Source organism: Solanum tuberosum, unplaced genomic scaffold (genome assembly GCF_000226075.1).
Source record: "Solanum tuberosum cultivar DM 1-3 516 R44 unplaced genomic scaffold, SolTub_3.0 scf00159, whole genome shotgun sequence".
In the NCBI taxonomy this organism is placed as follows: domain Eukaryota; kingdom Viridiplantae; phylum Streptophyta; class Magnoliopsida; order Solanales; family Solanaceae; genus Solanum; species Solanum tuberosum.
In genome coordinates, this window is record NW_006239089.1 from 42325 (window position 1) to 50020 (window position 7696).

The 7696-nt window shown below is 36.7% G+C and overlaps 1 protein-coding gene across 1 annotated transcript in view; it reads left to right on the forward strand.

Annotated features, from left to right (window-relative positions):
• Window positions 1–880: 880 nt before the first annotated feature.
• Window positions 881–7696, forward strand: part of LOC102602403 (cleavage and polyadenylation specificity factor subunit 2) — a 19283-nt gene continuing 12467 nt past the window's right edge. Inside the window, exons 1-5 of the mRNA XM_006353805.2 lie at window positions 881–1171; window positions 1379–1547; window positions 2250–2346; window positions 2588–2714; window positions 2802–2917. Coding sequence (XP_006353867.1) covers window positions 1023–1171; window positions 1379–1547; window positions 2250–2346; window positions 2588–2714; window positions 2802–2917 — 658 coding nt within the window. The 5' untranslated portion in view covers window positions 881–1022. The remainder of the gene's footprint in view (window positions 1172–1378; window positions 1548–2249; window positions 2347–2587; window positions 2715–2801; window positions 2918–7696) is intronic.

Genomic DNA, 7696 nt, shown 5'->3' on the forward strand with positions numbered 1-7696 from the left:
AATAGTTATATGTAATTTAGGAAAACACTCTAGGGGTGGGGATGAGATGTGAGATCAGAGATGATGGCATGGAGTACCTAGTCGGAGAGCAGTAAAAAGTTGGGGAGGAGATAATAATTTTGGAATGTTAATTATGAAACTTGTTTTTCCTATAATCATTGTCCTTGAGGTTCTTGAAAAAGTAACCAGCTAGATACAGCAAAATCGAAAAACATTTTCTTACCAAATACACCCAACTCCCAAGTGAATAAATAGTAGGAGTTGTCATTTGGTTAGTTGTATTAACATAATAAATATCAATGTTAAAAAAGAAAAAAGATGGAAAAATTATATAAGAGAAGGTCTTTTATTTAATAATTATCATTTTTAAGTATACTTTTTTAATTTATTATTTTTGTCAACTTTTAGCAATACTTACTTAAAACAATTTTGTTCCTTTAAACTTGGCAAAAAGTGCTGTCATTCGCAACTTTTAGCAATACTGTCATTCAGCCAAATTGTTATATATGGTTAAAAGAATAATGTTGACAAATATCGTAAATATTTTTTAAAAAGTGTACACGTAAGTGATTTTTCCAAAAAAAAATCAATGCATAACTAAAGTAATTTTTGGTTAGCAATATTAAATAATTCTCACATTAAAATACATGAATTTATTTATTATTTATATAAATATAAAATAAAATCTAAATAATATTACATATATTATCAGTTCGAGGATTAACAAATAATTGCTTTACAAAGAAAGTAACAAATAATTCATAAATACCAAAGGTAGATTTCTACATTATGTATTTTTGTAATTTCTTTATTATCTAAAATTCTAAACCTTTACTCTATCATTAATTTCTCATTTGAGATTTTTCCTCGTTATAATTTGTCAATCTCCTATACCTTACAGTAAAAGACCAAAAAACAGGAGGGAGAGAAAACATAAACCCCTGCTACATCCCCCGTCTTCACCAAGTCCGGCGACTCACTGTGGGATTAAGCAAAGAGAAGCGAAGAGCGACGGCGGCGGCATGGGAACGTCGGTTCAGGTGACGCCACTGTGTGGAGTATTTAATGAGAACCCACTCTCTTACCTCGTCTCCATCGACGGCTTCAATTTCCTCGTCGATTGTGGTTGGAATGACCACTTTGATACTTCTCTTCTTCAACCCCTTTCCAGGTCTTCCACAAACAAACACAGTATCAATTTCATTTCGTTTCACTTCAATGTATATAATTTTGCTACTTCTCGGAGCCAAACAAGTGTAAAATCGTTTGCTAGCTTGTGCATTTGACAACAGATAGTTTGTTATTGGATTGATTCTTCATCTATTGATTGCTTTAAACTATTTTGTGCTGAAACAATATATCTTGTATTGATGTTCAGGGTGGCTTCAACGGTGGATGCTGTATTGATTTCACACTCTGATACATTTCATCTTGGTGCCTTGCCATATGCCATGAAACAACTCGGTCTTTCTGCTCCTATTTATGCTACAGAACCAGTGTACAGGCTAGGGTTACTAACTATGTATGATCAGTATCTCTCACGGAAGGTGAAGCTTTACTCTGGCCTTATCTATGAATTATTCAATGCAATTGTTATCTGTTGATACTCAGTCTATAAATTCTGGGGTGTTTTAGCTTATATGCTTTATAATCGAACATTTCACCTGTATGTTGAGCGTCGGTCCTTGACATTGATGTTGTGTATAAATGTTTAGCTTTGCAATGAATTATGTCAAGGTATAGATAAAACAATGTTTGACGCTTGGAATATGTGTTATAGGGATAATTTATCATGAATCCTTCCCTACTCATTGACAAAAAGGATTAATTAACTTTCACTCTCTTTATTTGCATAGTAAACTAGGAATTCATATTACTGATTCAGATACTATCTACTTGGTCTAGCATGTCCGTTAATGCTAGCCAACCCTTTCAAATTAGAGAAGAAGTAAGAACTCTGGAAATAAGATTGGTAAATGTGACTAACCATTATCAGTCACAAATATACTAACTTGAGTGTCACTTAATTTAATATAACTTTTCACTTACACTAACAGGGTTCAGAATTTTTGAAGGAAAAAAGAGAGTGGAAGTAATAGAACACGCCTCTATTGGGATTCCAGGACCTATAGAACAATATTTGGCTGCTGAGAAACTAAAAGTCCAGTGTCTGACAAGATCATTTGTGTTTGTTACTTTTGAGTGTGATCGTGTAGAAGTAAGTCCATTGACACTCTCCTCTTGTGCAGCAAGTTTCAGAGTTTGATTTATTCACCTTGGATGACATTGATTCAGCATTCCAAAATGTGACCAGATTAACCTACTCTCAAAATCATTACATGTCTGGTAGGTCTCTTTTCTTGTTGCCACTTTTATCGAGTTCAACTCATGTCCGTATTGTGGTTTATTATATCAAGTATAATCTAGTATCATCCTTCATATTGTCAAGAAGGTAAAGTTACCCATGACATTGATGAGTAAAAATTCAACTGCTTCTTAATAGTTTGTTTGGTTGCAAGTCTTGACCACCAACTCATTTTGAAGTAGTTACAACATACCCTAATTAGTAACTGCTGTTTTATTATAGGAAAAGGAGAAGGAATCGTGATTGCTCCACTGGTAGCTGGTCATCTGTTAGGAGGTACCACCTGGAGGATAACAAAAGATGGGGAGGATGTCATATATGCTGTTGACTTCAATCACCGTAAAGAAAGGTAAAACTAGAACAGTCTTGTTATCCAGTTAAATGATTCTACTCTACTGTGATCCTAATATTATGATCTCTATCTTTTTCCTTTCAGGCATTTGAACGGAACTGTTTTAGAATCTTTTGTCCGTCCAGCTGTTCTAATAACAGATGCTTTTAATGCTTTAAACAATCAACCTCCTAGGCGCCAAAGGGACCAAGAGTTTCTGGGTAATTATTGCTCCTTTTCATTTTCGTCTTTTTTTTATCTCAGAACTGCTTGTCCTTCAGACTTCATTGGTTTAGGGGAATTACAGAATACACATGACACATTTTATAAATTCTACAATTATTAACTTGCTTATTTAGAGGACTTTCAGATTATCATTTGCTCTTCCCTATCCCCTTTCAAAAGAAAAAAGATCATTAGTTTTAAATTTGAAGAACTTTGAATAGACTTCATTGGGTTAGGGAAAGTGACAAATACACACAGCACATTGTTTAAGTTTTACAATTATTAAATTGTGTATTTGGAGGACTTTTAGATTGTCAAATCATCTTCCCTTTAAAGAGTAAAAAATAATGGTAGCAGATGAACTTAAGTTTTACTGATCATTATATACTCTTTTGTATGGCCAATGTAGTAAAAATAATAGCATTAGAAAAAATCTAGTTAATGGAGAAACCTACGTGAAAACAATCATAAAGATAAGGAAGTGAATAGTTTCAAAAAACGATAAGGAAGTGGATAAGTACAAACTAAACATGGTATCATAGCAGGACCCATCCCAATTCTTGTTTCCTAATGTTGATAGATTGTTCACACTTCTAGTACTGGATAGTGTCTGGGCTTGCAGAGGGGTGGGGGGTGGGGTTATGAATGAAATCCCACATTGGAGATGGATGGGCTCATTGAACTCTTAATATTGTTTGGACAATCCTCCTCTTTGGAGCTAGCTTTTGTGATTGAGTTAGGCCCAATGTTCATTCCTTTATAATACAAATTACGGACAGTACTAGTTTTGAAATCAAAAATTATAACGGAAAAATCATTATTTGGAACACAACGATCAGGGTGTCCTAATCGTTGATGCCACAGGTGGTATGAAACAATGACATTGCATTTGGGAGGACCATCAACATCGCCTGGTGGCCACTCATACAACTCATTTTTACTCCATCCCCGAACCAATAGTGCCCCTATAGTAATATCCTTCACACGATAAAAACGTGGAAAACATTCCATAGAGGTGTTATTATCTTGACAAAACTTAGAGATACAGATTAGTTTTTTTTTTCAATAACCGAGAAATCCGCCTGTGACCCGCCCTTTGGACCAATCACAACCTTCTAAACTCGGTGGATAATGGGCCCGCCCCTCTACCCTTCTCCACTTAAATACCAGGCTTCGCTTTGCATGGTGTGGGGATTAAACCTGCAACCTAAGCCACAAATCCTCCACCTTTTGCCACTTGAGAGAGCAAATGATATGCCAATATGGTGGAGATGGAATTGGTGATTTGATGCATTAGTTTTCACATTACCAGTATGAGAAATTGGAATGTTATTGCCATTTCCCATGACGATATCCTCCGAATTGTGGTAGTCTTGCATAGTGTCTAGACTCTGTATATCTGAGGCAATATGGTGGGTTACACCACTGTCAACGACCCATAAAGCTTGACTTATTCTGGAAGCGTGCAACATAATTATCACGCGCTTGAATATGGTTATGAGGCCGTGTCTAACATACACAAGCAACACGACCTCTATCATTACAGAGTTAGCAGAAGAGGTTGCTTGTCAGCGGGACACAACATTCGATGCCTTAAACTTGTGATTGAGTGAACCAACATATCCTTTCTCTCCTAGATTCAAATATGCTTGCTTCAATGATATAAATAAATCTTAGTGGAAATTTAATCAGTACATTTGCAAAGGAATACTCCACCATGGCTACCACCTCAAAAATCCTTGCCACAACACACAAACAACACATACCCAAACTCTTCACGTCCCAGAGTTTTTTGCATCTTCACAAATCTCAATCATATCGAGGAAAAGGACAAAAAAGGAGAGGGTTTAACTATAATTTTCAGCAATGATAGGGAGCAAAAAATGTAGAAGGGGAGGGAATTGCAGCAAGGAAGAAGACGAAACAGCCAGGGGGATAAGGGGAAGAGGGTTAGGGAAAATGATGAAGGGGTTTGGGGAAGACAGCACAAATGGGGAAATGGTTAGGAAGGGAAGAAGTAACAAAGGAGGGGTAACTTTGTGGTGGAAAAATGTGAAAAGAAGTTGGTTAATTGGAGAAGTCAATACTTATCCTTGGGTGGTACAGTCACATTGAACAACAGTGTTCTTGAGGCCATGCCAACCCATAAGATGCCCCTCTTTCCTATGCCGGGGAAGATCATTAAAAAGCTTGATGCTAGCAAAAGAAATTTCCTCTGGCAAGGTAATCAAGAAGGAGAAAAGAAATATCATTTGGTCAAGTGGATGCTGTTACAACCAACAAAAGAGAGGGAGGTTTGGAATTAAGAATTTGAAAGCTCACAATAAGAGCCTTCTGTTAGAATGGCTATGGAGACTAGCAACAGATGATCAGGGCTTGTGGAAGGAAATCATCGCTGCAAGATATGGAAGGGAACGACCATGGACTACTAAAGATGTTAATATTCCTTATGGTGTGGGGCTATGGAGAACTATTAGAAATAAGTGGCCAAGAATGTGGAGTAATTCTGTTATCAATGTGGGAAATGGGAGAAAAACCTTGTTCTAGAATGATATATGGGTGGAACAAACACCTTTGAGACAACAGTTCCAGACATTTACATTCTTAGTCAGCAGGAAGCCAGAAAATGGCTACAATTCTAGAAGTCATAAATGAACAAGGCAGGAAATTGACCTTCAAAAGGCTCCTCAATGAGTGAGAAGTGGAGAGAATGACTCAATTCTGCAACACCTTGGAACAAGCCAATAACCTCACCTGTGAGTAAGACAAATTGATATGGAAGTTGGATAAAGATGACACGTTAAAGGTGAAATCAGTCTACAAGTTACTGGACAGCTCAACTCAAACCAAGGAATTGTGGCATGGAAGATGATCTGGAAAGGAAAGATACCACATAAGGTGGCTTGCTTCACATGGCTTGTTGCTAGACAAGTTTTTTTTGACTCTGGACAACTTAATGAAAAGGGAGGACAGTTATGCTCCAGATGCTGTTTTTGTGAATCTGAGACAATAAACCATCTTTTTTTGCATTGTAAAGTGATTGAGAAATTATGCCAGTGTTTCATTAGCCGGAGGCGTATTAGATGGACCATGTCTAGGAATATTGCAGAAGTTATAGCATGTTGGAATAGAGATAGAAATTAGTCAGGACACAAGGAGAGATGGAAGATTGTCCCTGCCTGCTTCTGGTGGACAATATGGAGGGAGAGAAATCAGAGATGTTTTGAGAACAAGAGCATCCCCTTCCAAAGCATTAAAATGAACTGTTTAGTGATCTTTTACTTTTGGTGTATCCATACTGTACCTAAGGACCCGGGGGACATCACCCTATTTCTAGATAGTTTTTGTGGCGAGATTGGTGATTAGATTTTTTGGACTGCCCCTCTATACTTCTGATGTAATTACTAGAGAAAATGATCAAAATGGTCCTTCATGTATGAGACTTGTTTTATGTTGATCCTTAATATATTACACATGATCCATATGGTCCTTAATGTATTATAAAAAGAGATCATTTTGGTCCTAACCCTAAAAACTAACTGAAAACGTTAAAAAGATGTTAAACATTTAACTGTGGGTCCCACAATTGGTGGGCCCCTTCTTCCTCCATCTTTCTTGCTCATTTCTTCTCCTTCATCTTCTTCTTTTGCCATTTCTTCTGCAAAAACCTATCCCCACTAAAAAAGAACCAAAACCAAGAGAAACCCAGAAAGTAGAACTACCTGATAAGACCATCCTAGCTGATTTCCACGGCCACGAACACCAAATATGATGGTGAAGATAGTACACGCAATTACCAATGCCCTTGTCACTGGTGCATTGTCTACAACATCAAAGTGAAAACAAAATTAGAAAACAAGCAAATCAATATACTAAATACATAAAAACAAAAACGTAATTGATGTGGGATTCAAAAAATTACTGAAACCAGATGGTCTGACGTTCATATTTGCAGCGATAAAAACGAGATTTTTTCCCTGTTTTCTACCTAACAAAGATCTGCTAATCCTACCTAATTCTGAAGAGACAAAACGAGAAAACGAAGATCAATTTTGTTTTGATTACAATGAACTATTTGCCTTTTGTTTGCTATATTTACCAGTTTGACTTGTTACACACTTTGGGTCCTTCCCAATTTGAACCCAGAAAGGATTGATTTGTTCTTCACCCAGAACTATTTGCCTTTTGTTTGCTATATTTACCAGTTTGACTTGTTACACACTTTGGGTCCTTCCCAATTTGAACCCAGAAAGGATTGATTTGTTCTTCACCCAGAACTATTTGCCTTTTGTTTGCTATATTTACCAGTTTGACTTGTTACACACTTTGGGTCCTTCCCAATTTGAACCCAGAAAGGATTGATTTGTTCTTCACCCAGAACTATTTGCCTTTTGTTTGCTATATTTACCAGTTTGACTTGTTACACACTTTGGGTCCTTCCCAATTTGAACCCAGAAAGGATTGATTTGTTCTTCACCCAGAACTATTTGCCTTTTGTTTGCTATATTTACCAGTTTGACTTGTTACACACTTTGGGTCCTTCCCAATTTGAACCCAGAAAGGATTGATTTGTTCTTCACCCAGAACTATTTGCCTTTTGTTTGCTATATTTACCAGTTTGACTTGTTACACACTTTGGGTCCTTCCCAATTTGAACCCAGAAAGGATTGATTTGTTCTTCACCCAGAACTATTTGCCTTTTGTTTGCTATATTTCTTTTGGTTTTGGTTCTTTTTTGGTGGGGATAGTTTTTTGCAGAAGAAATGGCAAAAGAA